Source organism: Papio anubis, chromosome 12 (assembly GCF_008728515.1).
Source record: "Papio anubis isolate 15944 chromosome 12, Panubis1.0, whole genome shotgun sequence".
NCBI lineage: Eukaryota > Metazoa > Chordata > Mammalia > Primates > Cercopithecidae > Papio > Papio anubis.
In genome coordinates this window covers 4,603,623-4,624,040 of record NC_044987.1, presented here as the reverse complement: position 1 = coordinate 4,624,040, position 20,418 = coordinate 4,603,623, and the positions used below count along the sequence as shown (strand labels likewise).

The 20,418-nt window shown below is 49.7% G+C and overlaps 1 protein-coding gene across 1 annotated transcript in view; it reads left to right on the top strand.

Moving 5' to 3' along the window:
* Positions 1–8,053: 8,053 nt before the first annotated feature.
* ST14 (suppression of tumorigenicity 14) overlaps positions 8,054–20,418 on the top strand; it is a 52,708-nt gene continuing 40,343 nt past the window's right edge. Inside the window, exon 1 of the mRNA XM_003910964.5 lies at positions 8,054–8,320. Coding sequence (XP_003911013.2) covers positions 8,240–8,320 — 81 coding nt within the window. The 5' untranslated portion in view covers positions 8,054–8,239. The remainder of the gene's footprint in view (positions 8,321–20,418) is intronic.

Below are 20,418 nucleotides of genomic sequence, written 5' to 3'. Positions count from 1 at the left end.
AACAAGTGAATCAGTGGACTTTGATGTTAATGAAAACCTGTGTATACGCGGCACCCTGGGCCAGGGAGCAGGCCGGGGCAGAACTACACATATTAGATGGAAGGAGGGATGAACTCGGATGTGCTGATGATGTGGACAGGGCAGAGGAAGTTAGAGAAACAGAGCATCAAACAAGTGACCCACGGTGAAATGCGTGTTCTCTGAGGACGCACTCCCAGACTCGACTCACATTTCTGTGCATCTGCATTTACGCAGTTTAGGGACACTCCAGTGTCTTTTGAACAGCCCTCTTAGATTTGGAGACTTTCCATGTTTTGAGTCCTGCCTACCTCAGGCAGAAGCCAGAACTCGCCTTTTCATCTCCCTTGTAGGCAGGGCACAGACGTGTCACTTAGGATCTAATGAGATGCACTCACAAGAGACTTACTCAAGAGGCAACAAAGGACGCAGGCACTGCAGTGAGCCCACTTTCTGTTCGCATGGAGGTAGAAGCGTCCCTCTCCTGGGGCAGCAGCGGCTGTGGGAATGGTGAGTGCGTCTGGGTTCAGGGGATGAGCTCTGACGGTATCTGCTTGGGTGGGAGTAGTGGGGGGTGTCCCTGCAGCCTTGTGGTGTGACTGGGGCTGTTTCTGGCTCTGCTTCCTTCTCTCTCAGCTCTCTGGCCCTCCCAGGCATTCTGTGAACCTCCTAACAATTTTAAAATAATTTCCTTTTTTCTCCCTCAAATTAGCTATTCTGTTGCTTGTGAGCTGCAAGTTGACAAAAATTCCATTAAGGGCCAATTCACTGAACTCTAATGGGAAAGTTATACCTGTTACCTTCATTTGATTAAGGAGACAGAGTTTTTAAAAAAAAGTGATGTGAGAACAATTCTCAGTGTGAAAAAGAAAATACAGATCCCAGCTCAAATAAGTCAGGACTCTGTGGTCCTACATTAGAATTGGGAGTATCAATATGAACATGTTGGGTGTTTTCTCTCTTTCAAAAAGTCCTGGCTTTGTCCTACCAAAAGCCCCAGAAACAACGACCAGGTAGAAATGAACATCCCCCTGGAGGATCACTTTTCACAAAAAGCTATTAGGATGTCTTAAAGAAACGGCTGATTGCATGTGTAGGCAGGAAAAGTGCAAGTTGAATCTGCAACCTCATACCAGAAAGTAAACAAAAAATCAAAGATGACAAGAATTGGGTCAAAAGGACCCAGAGCTGACTTAAAGAAGGTCCCAATGGCCAAAGAGGGGACACTTTGAACATCAATAAGAATAAAAACAGCAACGGACCCAGACATATGAAATATATTTAATACTAAGAGTTCATAATAATACAAAAACAAGCAAACAAACACCAATTGGTACCTTTGGAAGATGTTACGGAATCAACTATTTTGCACCAGCTAAATAAGGGGAGAGGGTAGGCAGATCCTGAGGTCAGGAGTTCAAGACCAGCCTGGCTAACATGGTGAAACCTCATCTCTACTAAAAAATACAAAAAAATTAACTGGGCGTGGTGGCACAGGCCTGTAGTCCCAGCTACTCAGGAGGCTAAGGCAGGAGAATCCCTTAAACCCAGGAAGTGGAGGTTGCAGTGAGCAGAGTTTGTGCCATTGCACTCCAACCTGGGCGATAGAGCAAGACTCCGTCTGAAAATAAATAAATAAATAAATAAATAAATAAATAAATAAATAAATAAATAAATGGAAACTCGGGCATTTATCCTTCCTTTCCTATACAAACCTTACCACAGGGTAACCAAAGAGATGATGAGAAATTTCACTTTCTAGAAGTATTCCAGAAAGTAAATAAGCAAGGAATGAAACATTGAAATCTTGCTGTTACCATTTCCTCACAACTTCAGAATTCAAGCGCAGAGCTCACAATATGAGACAATCAGACACGTCATGTGTTGAAGAACCCAACAGCCCCTGTGAAGTCATCTTCCCTCCCGAAAAAGCAAAATTTTATCTGCTTGCGTCTCTGGATATGACAGTTTGCGGGGAATACAAAGGATAAGGAACCCATGAGATAGACTACACTGAGAACACAATCAGCAAAATCCTGACTGCAGGAAAGTCTCCAGAACGAATGATCTGGTTTCTTCAGTAAATAAACTGTAAAGGGGGGTGATAAAGATGAAGTGGGAACCTAAAGATTAAAAGTGACCAGCTGGGCACGGTGGCTCACGCCTGTAATCCCAGCACTTTGGGTGGCTGAAGCAGGTGGATCACTTGAGGTCAAGAGTTCGAGACCAGCCTGGCCAACATGATGAAACCCGTCTCTACTAAAAATACAAAAATTAGCCAGGTGTGGTGGCGTGCGCCTGTAATACCAGCTACTCAGGAGGCTGAGGCAGGAGAATTGCTTGAACCCAGGGGACAGAGGTTGCAGTGAGCTGAGATTGTGCCATTGCACTCCAGCTTGCGTGACAGAGTCAAACTCCATCTCAAAATAAAATAAAATAAAATTTAAATTTAAATTGACCAGTCGCGGTGGCTTACACCTGTAATCCCAGCACTTTGGGAGGCTGAGGCAGGTGAATCACGAGGTCAGAAGTTTGAGACCAGCCTGGCCAGCATGGTGAAATCCCGTCTCTACTAAAAACACAAAGAATTAGCCAGGCATGGTGGTGCGCACGTGTAATCCCAGCTACTTGGGAGGCTGAGGCAGGATAATCGCTTGAACCCAGGAGGCGGAGGTTGCAGTGAGATGAGAACACACCACTGTACTCCAGCCTGGGCGACAGAGCGAGACTCCATCGCAAAATAAATAAGTAAATAAAAATAAAAAATAAATAAACAAATTAATTAATTAATTTAATTAAAGTGACCTAAAAGACATGGAAAACAAAGCAGGCAAAAGAAAAGCAGGCAGAAAGTAAACTATGGTGCAAAGAGAGTCAAGCCTGGATTCTAAAACCATATAAAGAAAAACAAGGGGATAGGCATGGTGGCTTACACCTATAATCCCAGCACTCTGAGAGGCAGAGGCAGGAGGATTGTTTGAACCCAGGAGTTCAAGACCAGGCTGGGCCACATGGCCAGACCCCTTATCACAGGGGGAAAAAAATCTTTCCACACAAGATGGCCAAAATAAACCCTCCAAAATTAGCTGGGCGTTGTGGCGCACGCCTGTGGTCCCAGTAACTCTGGAGGCTGAGGTGGGAACACTGCTTAAGCCTGAGAGGTCGAGGTTGCATTGAGCCCGTGATTGTGCCACTGCACTCCTGGGCAACAGAGAGAGACCATCTCAACAAACAAACAAAACAAAACAAAACAAAAAACCAAGAAAGTAACCACCATCCATGTCAGACTCTTACTGGGGAGAGGAGGGATTGTTTTGGGGACGGGCCCATGGAGGGCTTGGTGTGAGGGATGGCAAGGTTCTATCTCCTCTCACATCTGGTCTTCTGTTTTTGTTTGTTTGTTTGAGAAGGAGTCTCACTCTGTCGCCCAGGCTGGAGTACAGTGGTGCAATCTCAGCTCACTGCAACCTCCGCCTCCTGGGTTCAAGCAATTATCTGCCTCAGTCTCCCAAGTAGCTGGGATTACAGGCACGTGCCACCACATCTGGTAATTTTTTATGTTTTTAGTAGACACAGGGTTTCACCACCTTGGCCAGCCTGGTCTTGAACTCCTGACCTCGTGATCCACCCACCTCGGCTTCCCAAAGTGCTGGGATTACAGGCGTGAACCACTGCGCCCAGACTCATATCTGGTCCTCTACGGAGTTGCCTTATAATAATTCAGTAAGCTTTATATTTGTTTTATGCTGATTTCTATATTTCCACCACATTTAACAATAAAAAAATTTGTGACAACAGTCCAGGTGCGGTGACTCACGCCTGTAATCCCAGCACTTCGGGAGGCCGAGGTGGGTGGATCACCTGAGGTCGGGAGTTCGAGACCAGCCTGACCAACATGGAGAAACCCCGTCTCTACTAAAAATACAAAATTAGCCCGGTGTGGTGGCACATGCCTGTAATCCCAGCTACTCAGAAGGCTGAGGCAGGAGAATCACTTGAACCTGGGAGGTGGAGGTTGCAGTGAGCCGAGATTCAAGATTGTGCCATTACACTCTAGCCCTGGGTAACAAGAGCAAAACTCCATCTCAAAAAATAAATAAATAAATAAATAAATAAATAAATTACGGTATGCTTTTGTTTCTAAACTCAGTGAAGAGACTCAGTAGCAGACAGCTTACTTCATGGACACTGATCAGCTCCACGGACTGTCCTCGCTCACTCTGTCTCCAAACAGCATTTTCAGTGCTCTTATGTGTATCAGGAAGATAAAAATACACTATACCATAAGCCCTAATTGACGGAAGAGATTAATTATTAACTTCTGGGGAAAGTTAATCATGTTCACTTTGATATTTTAGCTGAATTTGGATCTCACTAAGGGGAAGGGGGCAAGTCATCGGGGATGGGGTGGGAAGGACCGTGCAGGAGAAGGCAGCATTACCTTGAGGATACTAAACACCTGGCATTTAGAAAGTGCATTTTCCCCATGAAGCGTGTTTGACAGGGAAGCATGAGGGCTGTGCCAACACAAAAGCAGAAGTGGTTCTAGGTGTCGAATCCATATAAACCTTGTTGTTTCAGAAGGTTTAAGTACATTCATGGACGCCAGCTCCATAACCGGTTCATTTGGCTTTATTCTGTTCATTCTCAACCTCCACCACACCTCTTTCCTGTTTGTACTTTTCTTCTTTACTGAAGGAGCGCGAGTCGCCTGCAGGCCTGGCACAAGCTGCTCTGGCTGGGTTTGGCCTTGGTCTCCCCGCCTTGGATGGCAGCAGAGCACTGGCTGTTTTACACTTGGGCTGGGTCTACCTGACATGGCCCCACTGGCTCCCACATTGTCACCGGCTTCAGCCAGTGCCTTTTAGCCTGTGGGCAGGTCCATATTTGCACACCTTCTAAGTGGTCCTGGCCCCAAGGACATAGGGGCTTGTTGGACATGCCCTTGAGGGGGTCCCAGGGACACAGATGTGACTTTTCCAGCAGGCAGTCCTGGAACCAGGAAGAGGATGCTCCCTAGAGAGGACAGATGACAGCTTTGCAGTGCTGGGGCCGGGAAGGGCCAGTGAGGGGGTGGTGGAGAAGGCACAGTGGGTGGTGAAGGCTGGGTAATTTGGTCATGAGTCACTCTTTCTACAGCAGAGAAATGACACGGGCCTCAGGCCGAAATCTGGGCTTCAGTTGGATTTGCTCCTCTTGAGCGTGAGAATCTGGTCCTATTCTTGAGGCTGTCTGCTCTTGGGTTCCTTCACTTACCATTTAGGAACAAAAGCACTGACTTTTCATAATTTTTTGAAGATTAAACCAAATGGGATGAACGGAGTAACACATGGTTACACTGCCTCGTCCCTCCCAGGAGTGCGCATACAGTGCATTCAGCAAGGCATCCCCACGCAGCCATCCTAGGCGAAGGGTCTTGTCCTGTATCACTTTCTCTTCGTCTGCACTTGCAGTCTATGCATGGCATTCATACGGCATCTAAATCACGCTGAGTGCCCAGCTCTACGAGATAAAAGATGAGGCCCTAGGAAGTGGGGAGATGACGTGAGTCACTGTGTGTGCAGCAGCACAGCAGGTTTGTGTGTCAGGCGTACCGTCTCATTTATGTCATACTGGATTTGGCTTACTTTCCATCACTCACACTAGCTGAAGAATGCTGTGCCATTGGTAATCCAAAGGAAAAATTATTTTTATATATTTTCTTTCTCTTTCTCTCTTTTTTTTTTTTTGAGAGATGGAGTCTCGCTCCAGGCTGGAGTATAGTGGCATGATCCCAGCTCACTGCAACTTCCACTTCCCAGGTTCAAGCAATTCTCCTACCTCAGCTTCCCAAGTACATGGGACTACAGGTATGCACCACCATGCCCAGCTAATTTTTGTATTTTTTAGTAGAGATGGGGTTTCACTATATGTTGGCTAGGCTGATCTCAAACTCCTGACCTCAGGTGATCCACCCACCTCGGCCTCCCAAAGTGCTGGGATTACAGGTGTGAGCCACCGTGCCCAGCCTTTTATAAATATTTTCTGTTTAGCTTTGGAATGCTTTATGTGATGGAAGGCAGCAGATTAATTCTTCTTTCAATTAAGTTGACCCAATATATTGTGTTAGTCATTGTGCTAGGCTTTGAGGGTGCAAAGACAGCTAAGACACAGACAGAATGAAATGAAATGAAATGGTGGTGAGTTCCACGAGAGAGGTACAAACAGAGGTAGTTTTGGTTGAGAGGGAAGGAAACTCCTGGGGAGGAGGTAGCACATCAGTCAGGATGCGTGAGGTTTGCAGCAATAACAAACAACCCTCAACTCTCGGTGGCTTAACATCCCCAAAGCTGACTGACGCCTCATTCATGCTGCATATCCAGTGCGTGTCATTGTGGTCACTTAGGGTCACAGGTCACAGAGGTTTAATCTCAGAAGAGAGTAGGGAATTGTCCAGTGCCTCCTTACGCTGCTATATACAAGTGGCGTGTCCCCTCCCTGGACATTTTCTTGGTTACCGCTAGCCATACTGCCAAACCTAACTTCAGAGAAGAGAGAGTAACACCCTGGCCTGTGCCCAGAAGGCGGAGAGCTAAAAACACTCAATGAACAACACTAAAAAACCCCATCGGTGACTTCGACCCAATATGCGGAGGTGAGTGTGAAGGAGAAGAGCTTCCAGGGGATGAAAAGCTTTAGGAAAGGTGCCAAGGTCAGAAAGCCTGACTGGAGAGAGGGGCTCCAAAGAGGAATGCTGGGAGGCACGGTGTTAAGGGAGGACAGGGCAGAGTGTGAAGCGAGGCTAAGGAGATTGGATTTGATCCGGGAGACACGGAAAGTCACAAAGGAGCTGTGGTTTCAGATTTACCTGATTGCTATATGTAGGAGAGATTAGAGGGTGGCAGCCCAGAGGCAGGAGATCTTTCTTACACAAACCCAGGCAAAGGGCTCTGAGGGCTTGCATAGGGGTCTTCTAAATGCGCAGGAAAGGAAGAGCTATACTTACCAGCAGAGTCCTGACGAGATTTAGAACTAACAGGATATGAGGTGTAAGCAAGGTGGAGAATCAAAGATGATTCCAGGATTTGAGCCTGGGAGAATGCTGCCATTGGAATTAGAGAAAACAGCGGAAAATGGGCAAGTCAGGGAAGGAAGATGGGGCTTGTTGATCTCAAAGCAGGGATTTTTACTTTGTTCACTCCTGTTTCCCTGTACCCAGGACAGTGCTTAGCGCATAGTATGTGCTTGGTAATGTTCATTGGCTATGGAATACGGTAAAACATTAATGGAGACGTCCCCAGGCGACCGCTAAGGCGGAACTGGCACTCCTTGGTGGGGTCTGTGCTGGGAGGGAGGTTTTCCTATCTGAAGCCATAAGACGAGACGTGCTGCCAAGAGAAAAAGCCTAGAGAAGAAAGGGATGAAACTGAAGGAAGAACTTTGGGAATCATGACATTTAGGACTAGAAAGTAGGACGGGAATCCAGGGAAAGGGGGCATTTGAGGAAGCATCAGATGCTGCAAGTGGCGAGGGGCATTGGGACGGTTCAGAGGGCATCTGGTGGAGCAGCTCATGTCACTGGGCCTCCCCAGGCGCCAGCAAGCGCCTCCCGCCTGGAGAATAGGAGGCTGCGTGGCTGAAGGGGAGGCTGGGCCAGGGGCGGTTCTGGTTTCTGTTTGGTTTTGGGGGGTTCATAAATGAGATTTAGTCCTCTAGCAAAGCGAGCAAGGTGAAGGGGAGAGACTGGAGGCGCGTGAGGGAGGAGGGAAAACATGGTTGGCATCAAGGAGGTGGATAAAGGGCTGCCCTCCCGGGGCAGGGCCCCTGCGAGGGCCGGAGGGGTGGGTGAACGCTGTCGTGGTGATGGTGAGGGCCTTAGCGACCACCACCGAGTGAGGCTCCCTCACCTTCAGGACCAGAGCCGAGGGGAGGAGCCTCCCCCAGGGCCAGCGAGGGCGGGCAGGTGAGCCGGGCAGGTGCGCAGGCGAGCGCGGCGGGCTGGGCGGGCCGAGGCCACACCCTGAAACTACCTGCGCCGGCCGGGCCGGAGAGTGAGAGCGGAGCTGCAGCCGGAGCGAGAGGAAGAGGAAGAGAGAGCGCGTCAGAGCGAGAGCACCGCCGCCGGCCGGGCGCGCTGGGCCTGCCCGGAACTCCGCCGCCTGCGCCCCGCGCCCCGCGGGCCATGGGAGCCGGCCGCCGGCAGGGACGACGCCTCTGAGACCCGCCACCGGCCTCGGGGACCATGGGGAGCAATCAGGCCCGCAAGGGCGGAGGGGGCCCGAAGGACTTCGGCGCGGGACTCAAGTACAGCTCGCGGCACGAGGTGAGCGCCGGCCGGGGACGCGGGGCGCGGGGAAGCTCCGCCCGCCCGACCCTGCAGCGGCGCTGGGCTCGGCCGGCTCCTCTGGCGTGTGGGTCGGTGGCCAAGCGCTGGGCTCACAGGTGGAATTTCCTGTTCAGCGGGTGCCGGGCCGCGGGCGGGCGGGCGGGGCTGGCTGGACCTTCGGTACCGGACCGGCTGCGCCCCGCCGGGGGGAGGCGGGAAGCCCCTGGGCCTTCCTGCGCCCTCGGTCCTTTCCCTGAGGTGAAAACAGGGGCTGCGTCTCGGCCCCTCCATGACTCTCGCGCTGTTAGTGAACATCTGGAAGAAACCAGGGGCTCGGAGTGGGGTTATTTGGGCGGAAGTGAAGTTTCAGGGGAGTTTGGAGGCTCAGCCATCCTTGGCCTCTGCAGAACATTTGTTTTGTCTCTCTCCTTCCCCGTCAAAAGGCACTTTGGCACCTCGCAGAAGACAACTGGGAGGCAGGGCTTTGGCTAACTCAGGGGCTGGAGCTGGGAACTCCAGAGTCCGGCTTGCCTGGGCTTCGCGAGAGGGGATGGAGCCCTTTGTATGGGAAGGCGGCTGTATGGGAAGGCGGCTGTATGGGAAGGGATGTGGGAACACAAACATGTCTTGAGCTTTTTGCAAGGTACGGAAACAGGAAGCTCTTCTTTGGCAGAAAGAACAGTGAAAGACCTATTGAAAGATCTCAGAAAGATTACATGTTCCTGTGTGGAGTTGGGATGGGTTGCTAGTCACTTCACTGATGGACCCACCCAGGTGGTAGTGCCCGGGCGGGAACAGCAGCCAGGTCTCTACCCTCTCTGTCCAGCGCAGATCCGCAGGTTTTCTGGAAGGCCAGGGCATACCAGGTCAGGGCAGCGCTGAGCGGCAGGGGCTGTTTGGCAGAGGGGGTTTGCTCCTCTGGAAATGATGGCCTCCCCGCCCTGCCAACCCTCACCTTCTCCCCTCCTTCCGGGTGCCCCTGGCCTCCGCCCTCCGCCGTCGCTCCCTGAGTCAGGCCTGATTTTGGTGCTGTCTCAGATCAATTCCTTTTGTCCGAGCAGCATCTCGACCCAGGGAGCTTGCAGAAAATCAGACGCTGGGGCTTTGGACGCTGCCTGCACCACAGATGGGACCCGGGGCTGGGCTCTGCTATTTTCTCCACTTTTCACCCTCAACAAGGAAGAAAGCTTCCAGTGGACCAGAAGACTTGGGCCCTTCCCCTGGCTGTGCCTGTGCCCTGCTGTGAGGCAGATTCACCTTCTCTTCCTTGCTGTAATTGCTATGTTTGTGAGTCCTTGCTAATTGCCTGCTTGGGGCTCTAGGCTCCCTGCCTCCTCAGCAGAGAGCTTGCTGCTTGGAATTGGTTATTTCAGGGCAGTCCCGTGCCGCCACCCCAAGTTTGTTCTTCCTGACTTCCCTTTCTAGGACTCACCTGCCCACATGGGGAAAGCAGGGTCTTCCTGGTCGTGTGGCCCAGCCTCCTCTCTGAGCCATCTCACCACCCGGACAAGTGGCCAGGCTGGGGCTCACCTTCCACTCACCCCCAGGATCCCACATTCAGTGGATTTCTCTTGTCACTTGCAAGCCCTGGCTTTAGTTTCCCCCATCCCTGCTCATTTCCTCCTCTGCGAAGCTCATTTGCTTTCTGCACCCTTGGGCTGTTCCTCCCCTCTCTGCCATTTTCCTTCTTGTGGCTTGCTCTTTGTCTTTTCTCCTGCCGAGCTTTATTGCACTAACTTGGTACCTAGTCCTGGGCCAGGCACGGGTGAAGGGACGACTCTCAGAGACCAGTAAGATGTGGTTGTTTCCTTTAAAGAACATCCAGTCTTGAGAGCGAAGCTAAGAGACGAATGCCGAAGTTAGCTGCGAGGCAGAGTGTCCAGAGGAAATTGGCTGAAGCTCATTTCCGTCTTACAGATTCCTCCCACCCCTGGCCTCACCAGAAATCCCAGTCCCTGGGATCACCTTGTAGTGTGTGTTTGCAGCTAGGATCTCCATCCCTGGCTGGGAGGTGTGGCTGCTGCCCCTGGGTTTGCTATCTGGGTCAGCAGAGCCTGGCCCACAGGGTGCTGTTATTTCGGGGTTCCTTGTCCTCAGCTGCATCCCTCCCTGCACCCTTGTTCGGTGGTATTTGTATCTGGCTGTCTCCTTCCCAAGGCTGATGGTGTGGCCTCTACCCCACTCCTGCTGTCCCCATCAAGTGTTCTGCATGACCTTCAGAGCCCTGATGCACGTTACTGCATCTGGAGATGGTGTGAGCCCTGCCTACGAGCAAGCAGGGGCACAGATGCCACTTCTTATGGCCATTAACGAGAACCAGGAAGCCTGCCTCCCTGAGGATCTTGATTCCTGTTGAGTATTTAATGGTGACTACTTAACATCCACTGCTTCCTTCTCAGATCACGATTGCCCTAGGTAAGACTCAGCATCCCTTAAGCATCAGAGACCAGGGTTGGAAGATCGGATGTTGTGTGGTCAAAATCAGATGTCTAGGGGCTAGGGTATACAACTCTGGCTATTCAGAGAGTCATCTGCTTGTTAACTGGTCAATCATTCAGGCATTCATTCACATAACAATATCTGCTAGGTCACCCACTGACTGAATCTGTGCCAGGTGCTGGGAAATAGCAGTGAGGAAGACCCTAGACTCATAGCCCCCATCCTTGGGACCACCCAAGGTAGTGTGGGATACAGGGACTAAATTCTGACTCCTGAGTACTAGCTTCTCGATATGCCCTCGGTGAGCACATAGCATCTCTCTAACACAAGCTGGAAGGGCCAGGTCAGCAAATTGGGACTGCAGGCATCTGTGATGTGGTGGCAGGAGGTAACAGGCAGCCAAGACCCGGGGCCGCCTTGTCTAGCCACGTGATCTCAGAGATGTTACCCAATATCTCTAAGGCTTGGTTTCTGTGGCTATAAAATGGGAATGACATATATATTCCAGGTTTGTTGAAAGGATTAAGCGGGGTACTTTACATGAAAGCCCTTTGTAAGTTGCAGTGTGGTGTTCAAATGATGCAGCTTGAGTTTTCTAGTTGAAAGGGACTTGAGACAAACAAGAAATTATATAGTATCGGTAGGACGCCTGTCGAGAGGCTGAGAACCCAGGTTGTCAGTGGGGCCTTGACCTCACAGAGGAGCCATCCTGCCCTGCCAAACACAGGGAAATGCCCCAAAGATTCAAGGAACTACTTGCCAGCAACAGAGACCTCTTCCTAAGACCTTCTGGTTTTCTTTTTTGTTTGTTTTTTGAGACAGAGTTTCGCTGTTGTTGCCTAGGCTGGAGTGCAATGGCGCGATCTCAGCTCACTGCAACCTCTGCCTCCGAGGTTCAAGCAATTCTCCTGCTTCAGCCTCCCGAGTAGCTGGGATTACAGGCATGCACCATCACGCCTGGCTAATTTTGTATTTTTAGTAGAGATGGGGTTTCTCCATGTTGAGGCTGGTCTCGAACTCCTGACCTCAGGTGATCTGCCCGCCTTAGCCTCCCAAAATGCTGGGATTACAAGCGTGAGCCACCATGCCCGGCCGACCTTCTGGTTTTCATTCCCCTACTTTACCCAGCTTCTAGGAGAAAGATCTTTCTATGAAAAGAAAATGTGTGCCAGCTGCATATCCCTTTCTCCCTCTCATCCCCTACCCCTCCCACCATAGAAAATTAAACTTTTATTTTGTTTTGTTTTTTAGAGATGGGAGTCTTGCTATGTTGCCCAGGCTGGACTCAAACTCTTGGGCTCAGGCGATTGATCCTCCTTGTCGCAGACTTCTAAGTAGTTGGGGTTACAGGCGTGAGCCACTGTGCCCACATAAAACTTTAGAGAACGGCCTCTTTTGTTCTCTAGAGCATGAACTGGGCAGGTGTGTGTAGTGGGTGAGGGAGAGAGTTGGGAAGGCAGAAAGCAGCAGGAAGCTAAGATTGTCCTGTAGGTGGGGCTTCAGCTGCTGGAGTGGACCGGAAGTCTGCCTTCTCCCGGGGGGCTTTCTGGACCCTTCCCTCTGCCTTGGTCCTGGGAACACCTAGAAATTCCTCGTTTAGGAATTGGGAAAACTGAGAAAGAGGAGAACATGTCCCTAGCGTGATGGCTGCCTTCGCCTGCTCCCAGTGGAAATGGTCAGAGGGTGGATCTGCTCAGAGCCGGCTTGCTGGCCTGATACCACATTGTCACGGGCTGCGGAAGGAGAATCAGTTACAGCTCCCTCCCCCTACCTGGCCCTCGCTCTGCTCCCTGGGAACCAGACTACCAGACTGCCTACTGCTGTGGCCAGTGGCCTCTGTCCCTCGGAACACTGTGGTCCTCAAGTTCCCTGATGTCTGTTCCTTCTCTGTCTGTGGTTCTGCTCAGGTTGGTGGCTCATGTCTCTCTTGAAAGAGAAGTTGTCTTTGGAAGAGGAAGGGAAATGTGACAGAGCCCCCTGGGAGCCCAGGTGCTGAAGACGATGTTGCTTTTGATATTGTGCAATGATTACTAGAGTGTCTAGAATACTAATCATCATGAATACTAATAATCATTAGCATTTATTGAGCATGGCTTGCTCTTTGTCTTTTTTCCTGCCAAGCTCCATTGAACTAACTTTGTACCTAGTCCTGAGTCAGGCATGGCTGAAGGGAAGTAAGATGTGGTCTCACTGGTCTTTGAGACCAAGTATTACCCCTCTCAGAGATAAGTGTTATTATTATTACCTTTTTTTAGACAGGGTCTTCCTTTGTCACCCAGGCTGGAGTGCAGTCGTGCAATCATGGCTCACTGCCACCTTGACCTCCCGGGCTCAAGCTTCCTCAGTAGCTGGGACTACAGGTGGGCACCAGCACGCCTGACTAATTTTTGTATTTTTTATAGAGGCAGGGTCTTGCTATATTGCCCAAGTTGGTCTTGAACTCCTGGGCTCAAGTAATCTGCCCACCTCAGCCTCCCAAAGTGCTGGAACTACAGGTGTGAGCCACCACACCCAGCCTTATTATTATTATTATTATTGTTTTGAGATGGAGTTTCGCTCTTGTTGCCCAGGCTGGAGCGCAGTGGTGTGATCTTAGCTCACCAAAACCTCTGCCTCCTGGGTTTAAGCGATTCTCCTGCCTCAGCCTCCCGAGCCGCTGGGATTACAGGCATGTGCCACCATGCCCAACTAATTTTGTATTTTTAGTAGAGATGGGGTTTCTCCATGTTGGTCAGGCTGATCTCAAACTCCTGACCTCAGGTGATCCGCCTGCCTCGGCCTCCCACAGTGCTGAGATTACAGGCGTGAGCCACCACGCCTGGCCCAGCCTTATTGTTATTACCTTTTTATTGGTGAGGAAAATGGAGCACAGGGAGGCTAAGTAACTTGCCTGAGGTCGCAGAGCAAAATAGTGGTGGAATCTGGATTGGAGCCCAGGTAGTCTGGCCCTGCTGTATCCTATGTGGGCTGTGACATGGGAACAGGGCTGTCATCCCACCGGGCTCAGGAGGGGGTGGAATACTAAAGACTGGGAGTTCATCAGATTTCGGTAAGAAACTGGATTTCTCTTCTCAGGATATTTCTGAGATGCCTGGGACTAAATTACAGAAACCGTTTGGTAGCATGGGAATGGAAACTTCTGGAATTCTCAGAGTGCTTAGCCTGGCCTGCTTGGCAGTGTGAGGAGTGCGTTTGGGGTTTGCTCAGTGCTTGTGGGCAGTTGTTGCCCTTTTTGCTTTGTTAAGAATATTTCCAGAGCCGGGCGCGGTGGCTCAAGCCTGTAATCCCAGCACTTTGGGAGGCCGAGGAGGGTGGATCACGAGGTCAGGAGATCGAGACCATCCTGGCTAACATGGTGAAACCCCGTCTCTACTAAAAATACAAAAAAAAACTAGCCGGGCGTGGTGGCGGGCGCCTGTAGTCCCAGCTACTCGGAGGCTGAGGCAGGAGAATGGCGTGAACCTGGGAGGCGGAGCTTGCAGTGAGCCGAGATCGCGCCACTGCACTCCAGCCTGGGTGACACAGCGCGAGACTCCGTCTCAAAAAAAAAAAAAAAAAAAAAAAAGAATATTTCCAGAAACAGCTCCCTGCTAAATATTCTGTCTCAGATGCTCATATTTTCAGAATTTTCCTATTCTGCCTGGGCTTAGCAATATTTTGGGGTTTTTTTCTGAATCCTGTGATAGTTGGCTAACTGATCAAAATCTTGGATCCTTTGACTCTTTTTGGCCCCCGCTGGTGATGCTGACGTGGTGGTGGGGATGACGATGGTAGTGGCGATGGTGAAAGGGTGGAGAAGAATGTGATGACAGTTATTTCTACCTTTCACTAAATATCTGCACTTCAATTCAAGACCTCACTTTATCCTCACAACAGCTACGTGGGAAAAAAATGCCCAGTTCACAGATGAGAATGCTGAGGCTCAAAGGGTTTGTGTAAAGGCAGTAAGAAGTAGAGCAAGAATTCAAACTTAGATCTGCGCAGCTTCAAAGCCTGGGAGCTCACCACGATGCCATGTTACAATTGTGTTCCTGAGATGATGGTGACGCTGCGTATCCCCAGCAAACTGCTAGAACACGTTATTCACCAGAGAGCTGTGGGCACATAACAAGGAAGTGGCGATCACCTGGTACCAGTGCTGGTGCGCAACCAACATCCTACACCAACTTGTCTGGTTTCCCCTTTTGATGAGGTTCCTTAGCTGGTGGACCAGGAGCACAGCTGGAGACGTGATTTCAACAGGCTTTACTTAGATGTGGCTTTATGTATTATACATCTGATTAAAAATTATGGTGGAAGTTTTAAAATGAAAACCAATTCACCCACCTATGCCAACAAATCATTTTTCACGCCTCTCTCCCCTCCTTACTGTCTGTGGTTCAATGTATCTAGTTGGTCATTGTGCACACACCACTTGTATCCTGGACAGGGGGTTTTATTGGCCTCCTGTCTGCTGGGCATGGAGCACTGGGTGCTGGAGGATCGAAGGTCTGGTAGGCTTGTGTCTGATTGAAAGGCTGTGACTAAGGGGGGGTCTGTTCTTGAATCCACGTCACTTTGGGTGGTGACCTCAGGCTGCTTCTCACCTCTTCCTGGGTTCTGTGTCATTTCTCATTCAGTAACAGCTCACATGAGGACTTGGGGCTTTTGCCTATCAGCTCCATAGATGACACCAGCTGGGAGGGAAAGGCCAGTACCTTGTATGACTTGATCATGAGTCAGAGCAGCTGGACAGCCTGTCTGATAGGCTGCACTGAGCAGAATGCATCTGTCTGGGTCAGGAGTCAGCGCTTCGCTCACCGAACCACCTCCCTCAACTACGGAGCAGAAACCACGAGACCCAGAGTTCTGAGTTGACAGCGAGCCCAGGAGAGACCAGGCATGCAAGTGTCACTGCCCAAAGTTGAAGTGTGTTTTCTTCCCCCCATGTTTTTATTTGGTTATACCTTTCAAAATTATTATTAAAAGGCTAATAGATACATATTCAAAGAAAACTTGGCCAACTCAGATACGTAGTAAGAACTTAAAAATGAGGCTAGGCATGGTGGTTCACGCCTGTAATCCCAGCACTTGTAATCTCAGCACTGTAATCAGCACTGTAATCCTACCAGCCAAGGCAGGTGGATCACTTGAGGTCAGGAGTTCAAGACTAGCCTGGCCAACATGATGAAACCCCATCTCCATTAAAAATTCAAAAATTAGCCAGGCATGATGGTGGGCACCTGTAATCCCAGCTACTCGGGAGGCTGAGAGAGGAGAATCACTTGAACCGGGGAGGTAGAGGTTGCAGTGATCCGAGATCATGCCATTGCATTCCAGCCTGCATGACAGAGTGACACTGTCTGGAAAAAAAAAAAATTTTTTTTTTAAATAAAAATGACACAAATACCCCTACAGAGACATTTTAACAATTTGGTATTGCCTCTGCATGTTTTCTAAAAAAATTTTTTTCCTCATTACAACATTTAGGAAGCTTTTCTTTTTTGAAGTCACACAGTATAGAAATGTACAGTGTAAAATGTGAAACTCCTCTGAAATTCCCTCTCCCAGATTTTAGAACCTCTATAAATAGTTTGGTTTATATTCTCCCACAAGCCTTGTGTGCGTGTTCTGCTGTTTGTGTGCACACCTATTCTCCCCCAAATGGAGTCATCATTAATTCCACTCTGCAGTAAAGACGTGAGTCTGGGAGGGAGGTGTTGGGGAGGGATCTCCAAGAATTACTCCAAGGAGATGCCTGAGCTGAGTTTTGAAGGGCAGGAGTGACTATTTTTTTTTTTCTGAGATAGGGTCTTGCTCTGTCGCCCAGGCTGGAGTGCAGCGATCTTGGCTCACTGCAACCTCTGCCTCCTGGGTTTGAGCAATTCTCCTGCCTCAACCTTCCAAGTAGCTGAAATTACAGGTGTGTGCCACCGCGCCCAGCTAATTTTTGTATTTTTATTAGAGATGGGGGTTTCACCATATGAGCCAGGCTGGTCTTGAACTCCTGGCCTCAAGTGATCTGCCTGCCTTGGGCTCCCAGAGTGCTGGGATTGCAGGCATGAGCCACTGTGCCCAGCCTATTTTTTTCATTTAACATTCTATCGTAGATAGCTTTTCCATGTCATTATCTACTTTTCTTTTTTTTTTTTGAGATGGAGTGCCCAGGCTGGAGTATAGTGGCACAATCTCAGCTCATTGCAAGCTCCGTTTCCCGGATTCACGCCATTCTTCTGCCTCAGCCTCCCAAGTAGCTGGGGCTACAGGCACCCGCCACCACGCCCGGCTAATTTTTTTGTAGTTTTAGTAGAGACGGGGTTTCACTGTGTTAGCCAGGATGGTCTCGATCTCCTGACCTCGTGATCCACCCACCTCAGCCTCCCAAAGTGCTGGGATTACAGGTGTGAGCCACCGCGCCCGGCCTCTACTTTTCAAAAAACTATTTTTGATTGCCTTATAAGCTTTCATCATGGGAACATATCATTCTTTCCTTCTTCTTATTTTAATCGTTTTATTGTTTGGGTGTGTTACTTGAACGCATTATTGGACAATTAATGGAAAAAGAGCAAACAGAATGAGGGAGGTAATTGGCAGGCAGCCTCTGTGGAGGCCACGCTGGTCAGACCTCTTGTGGGTTATGCTGGTGAATTCTGGAAACGGTGTCTTCAAGGGAAGATGACTAAGGGTGAGATTGAGTCAGATGGCCAGGGTTTAGAAAACATTTTGTTTGAATGATCAGAGGAGTTGAGCATGTTTAGCCAGAGGAGGTGCAGACTGAGCGAGCACACGAGCACCGAGGTACAGCTTCCGCTGGAGCGTCTCCTGAGCTGGGAACTAGGCTGGTTCTGTTGCAGTGCTAATTAGTGCAGAGGTGATTGCGGTGCTGATCACACTTGGTGGAAGGAAGAGCTTCCTAATGCTGGTACTAAGGAAAACACTGTTTCTTCCAAAAGGATGGTCCCGCGAGGATGAGAAGTGGGTGACATGCCCTGTAGAATCTGTCCTAGCTCTGAGAATCCAGTTTTAAGGGTAGATCCAGCAGTTCTCCCCTCGCTTGTATCCTATTCCACCAGGACAGAGTCTGGTTCTAAGAGAGGACACAGACCTCCTGGTGCCCTCCCCTGGGGGTGGGGCCCCCCTATTTGCACAGTTGGTCCTTTCCCCAAAACAGGTGCTCAGATTTGTAGCCGTGGAGGAGTGTTTTAGAACCTAACCAGTTCTAGAGGCTGCAGGCGGGCTTGGGTCTTTCCCGCCAGCTTCTGCAGATCCCTGGGTCCACCAAGGCAGAAACAGACCTGGCACCTCCATGCCATGAAATATGACTCAGCAATGAAAAGGAACAAGCTGATAGATGCAATGACTTGAAGGACCTCCAGGGAATTTTGTGCAGTTAAAAAAAAGCCAACAATCCCATACATACCATATTATTTATTTATATAACATAATTTTTTTTTTTTTTTTTTTGAGAGACAGAGTCTTGCTCTGTCCCAGGCTGGAGTACAGTGGTGTAATCTGGGCTCACTGCAACCTCCACCTTCTGGGTTCAAGCGATTCTCCTGCCTCAGCCTCCCGAGTAGCTGGGATTACAGGCGCCCGCCACCACACCCGGCTAATTTTTGTATTTTTAGTAGAGACAGGGTTTTGCCATGTTGGCCAGGCTGGTCTCGATATCCTGACTTCAGGTGATCCACCCGCCTTGGCCTTCCAAAGTGCTAGGATTACAGGCGTGAGCCACTGCACCCGGCCTATATAACATAATTTTTGAAATGACAGCATGTTAGTAGTAGAGGACAGATTAGCGATTGTGGAGCTAAAGGGGTCGGGGACAGGAGGGAGGTGGCTGTGGTTACAGAAGGCCATGGGCATCCTCGTGTTGGAGCTGTTCCAAATGTTGACTGTGATGCTAGAGACGGGACTACGCTAGCGATGACATAGATGGAACTTAATACTCATGTGAGGAGCAGTGAAACGGGAAGTCTGATAAGATCCGCAGATGGTCCTGCTGTTGTGGTATTATGATAGAGGTTTATGAGGTGTGACTGTTGGGAGAAACTGGGCAAGTTGCACAAATATCTCAGTATGATTTCCTACAACTGGATGGAAATCTACAAGTATCTCTGTAAAAATGTCAGTAATAGAAGGCACACTAGCTCATGAAATCAGAATGTGGATTTAATAAAAAGTCAAGAAAATGAATGAAAAGAAGTTATGAGGTGCTGGCTGCACCTCTTGTTTCTCTTGTTGGGTTTTGGGGGATCTGCATGGTCGTGCTGCTGCAGGCAGATGCTTCTGCTGTGAGTCCGGTGACTTGGGGCAGGAGGAAGGTGGGGCAGCTGGGCCGGGAAGTAGGTCTTTGGCACATAAGGAGAGGGCTGGTGCAAACTTGGTGGAATTGGAGAGGCAGAGATGGAATTCTCTGGCTAGAATTGGCAAAAGAGGTTATGTCCTGGTGTGTGTATTTTGAGGGTGACACACTGAACTGAGGACCAGGAGAGATCCAGCAAAGTCCAACCTTAAATGGGGCCTGAGGACAGTGGGTGGCCAGGCCAGGTCTGAGCCCAGAGAGCCTGGGGGACTGTCAGCAGAGCCCTGAGATGTGGACTGAGTATTTTCTCCCCTTCTTGGTGGAGGGCACATGGCAACTGGTGGGTTATTCCAGCCTGCCCTGGGGAGGCTGCCTAAGTCTGGCTATGGGAAGAGAAGACCTTCCATCAATCCATCAGTCAATCAATCAAGTGCTAACTCTGGGCAAGGTCGAGGGTGGAAGGGGAGGGAGAGAGGCAGTAGGAAAAGGAAACCGGGGCACTGTGACCAGCCAGGACTTCCTGGTCCACCCAGCATGGTGCAGGCTGGGGAAGAGGTAAGGCTCCAGGGAGAAACTACCATGGCTTGTTGTGGTCCCGGGAGGATTCTTGGTGAGACTCAGCTTTGGCCTGTGTGCTCGAGGGCAGGCAGGGTTCAGTAGGTGGTAGGGGAGCCCAGCCATTCTGAGCAGGCAGATGCGTCTGCCGAGGAACCTCTTGGTTCCTAACAGGCTTGGGGACCCTCCTGGCTAGAGCCAAGGTGAGAGTTGGGGGAGCCAGTGCCCTTGGACCAATGTGGAAGGAGTGACAACCCATATACAGGGATGGGCACAGCGGGGGACCATCTCTTGGGCCCATTTGCAGTGTTCCTTTTTTTTTTTAAAAATCAACACTGTATTTATTGATTTAGACTACTTTATTGAGGTATGATTGATATACAAAAAGCTGTACCTCTTTGTGATGTTAGAGACAGCGGCCTGTGCTAGCAATGACATAGAATGGAATTTAATATTCACATAAGTAGCAGTGAAACGGGAAGTCTGAATAAGATCCGCAGACGATACCACTGTTGTGCTTATCACGAATGACAGCAAGAGAGTGTCAATTCAGAGCTGTTTCAAGCTACTGATGTCCTGCTCTTTTCTCGTTTTGTTTTTTATTTCTTTTGTTTCTATTTAATGTGTACAACCTGATGAGTGTGGACGTGCGGAAACACCAGTGACAACATCACCATAAGTTAGGCTGCAAAATATCCATCACCTTCCAAAGTTTCCTCCTGCCCCCTTTATCTATTATTCTACTTATTTATAATGGTTATTATTATTTTGTGATAAGAACACTTATTACAAGATCTCTTATTGAATGTATGGACCA